The 1,989-nt window shown below is 50.3% G+C and overlaps 1 protein-coding gene across 2 annotated transcripts in view; it reads right to left on the minus strand.

Annotated features, from left to right (window-relative positions):
• LOC108526572 (protein FAM183BP) overlaps positions 1-703 on the minus strand; it is a 1,503-nt gene extending 800 nt beyond the window's left edge. The window contains exon 1 of one of the 2 annotated variants that reach the window (XM_017867374.1): positions 527-648. In XM_017867374.1, the coding sequence (XP_017722863.1) occupies positions 527-630 (104 nt within the window). In that variant the 5' untranslated portion in view covers positions 631-648. Of the gene's footprint in view, positions 1-65 lie in introns of those variants that run through there. The other variant, XM_017867373.1, reaches the window with a different exon arrangement.
• Positions 704-1,989: the final 1,286 nt, after the last annotated feature.

The raw sequence follows: 1,989 nt of genomic DNA on the forward strand, positions 1-1,989 counted from the left end.
CAATTTATTAATTTTAAAACAAATGGTTTAAAATGTTAATATTAGTCACTTCCATATGATGAGATAATGGGCAATTTTATTTCCTTCTTCCGCATATTTTTTATGCTTCCTAATTTTGCCATTATCCATGAATTATGGACGGGGGGTTAAAGTAATATTTACTCTTCTAGGCAGTGGATATTTAGGACATTAAATCCAGGAACTGACTCCATTGCTGAGATGCTACTTGTGGCGATCATCTTCTCCCAAGCTCCACATTTTAGCTTTGTACAGAGTGATGTCATTGTAGACCCTAAAGTGGTTCATCCTGTGGTCACTGCGTTCTGGGTCGACCAAGGGCTCTGAGTCCCACCCAATTTCCTGGTTTTCAGTTTGTGCCTCCGGGTACTTCTTCCTTGGCCCCTGGGCAGCATGGTGAATGAGATTCAGAAACCTGGCGTCTGCGGGTTCCTCCAGGTTATCATGCCAAGACATGGGCTTCCTCGTAATCCTGTGAACCTTGCGCAGGGGATTCACGTGGTACTGCGTGTAGAGTTTCTGGGTTCGTAACTCTTTGAGGTACAGCTCCCGCAAGATCTGGTTCTGATGGACCTCATCTGTGACCACCCTCTCTTTCGGGTGTCCCGCCATGGCCTTGGAGCTGCTCGGTGGGTCCGGGGCTCTCTCGGCGTCCTCTGACCACTCGCTCGGCCGCGGGCCTTCTGCAGTCTCTAGGCAACGGCACCCCACTCCATCTCCAGGCAACAGCGTTCGTGTGGTACCGCTCTGGCCTCTCCGAATCCAGCCTCTTTACTAGAACTGCCTCTGGATACTGCCAGGAAAAAGGCTTGCCATCAACTGGCAAACCCAGGAGATAATGAACATAAAACTGGACCTCACGTTGGCCAATCACCTCCCTCCTTGAGAACAGATTCGATGCTTTTCAATCCCCTACCTTCTCTGCCCCTGGTTCTGCAGTTTGCTCTGTGGTTACAGACCAAGTTCCACGGAGAAGCCAGTTCAAATGCAGACGCTTGTGCAGTCTGGCTGCCCAGGCAGCAGAGGAAAGGCGCAGGCCAGGCTGAATATTCGCTTGCCATGGTCTTGGATTCCCCGTGTCTGCCAGGTCGTTGCTGGGAATCCACAGTCCTGACAATTCTGAACCGCCTGAGAACTGCCCCAGTAGGAGGGAAACCGTTTCTCCAGGGTGAGATTTGTAAGCCGTCAGGTCTGGTTGGGGTGGCTGGATAGGGAGTGGGGACTAGAGTACAGGAGACTAGCAAGAAGGGCTATGAGGAGGGCGAGGGGGGAAGATAGGAGGGCACTGGGAAAGGGGTGCCTGACGAACAGGGTGGGGGCACACAGACGGTCTGGTAGTAACAGAGGAAGAGCTGGGCAGAAAATTCCTTGAGGTAGGGTACTGGGAAGGGGAGACATCGGTCAGGTTGGGCAAACGGGTAGGGCAGAAAATCGAACAAGATGGACGGCCCTGGAGAGGAGGCTGAGGGCAGGAAGTTTGAGGAGTAACGGGGGGAAGGAGGGCTGGAAGACGAGAGCGGGAAGGAACAGAAAGAAATGGAGCCTGGGGTTGAGGCCGAGAGATTGGAGGTAGCTTTCTAGTCATTTTTCCAAATAAGCGCTGTAGTAACTCACTTGTCCAAACGAATCAAAATGAGTAACTGAGATGTGCTGAGACCGATTCCAGCTTTTATCCCCTCAGAACATTCCATCACAGAATGCCTATTATGAAATGTACATTTATCTCCTTAGGACATTTCATCACAGAATCTCTATTATGAAATGTACATACTCCCCTTTGTTCCAGTGAGGAAGCCCCACCAACCAGAGAATAGATCTCAGTTTCTTGGTTTAAGAGTGATCATGGGAAATAGCAAAGACAAGAAATGGGGCTGTAATATTGGTCCCTGTTCTTGGGATACCATGTAGTTTTGCCCCTCCGCAGACAAAGATTGATCAAGGGGCTAACAGAGGTAGGGGCTTGGGGCCTAG

This window comes from Rhinopithecus bieti, unplaced genomic scaffold (assembly GCF_001698545.2).
Source record: "Rhinopithecus bieti isolate Rb0 unplaced genomic scaffold, ASM169854v2 scaffold_2439, whole genome shotgun sequence".
Taxonomy (NCBI): domain Eukaryota; kingdom Metazoa; phylum Chordata; class Mammalia; order Primates; family Cercopithecidae; genus Rhinopithecus; species Rhinopithecus bieti.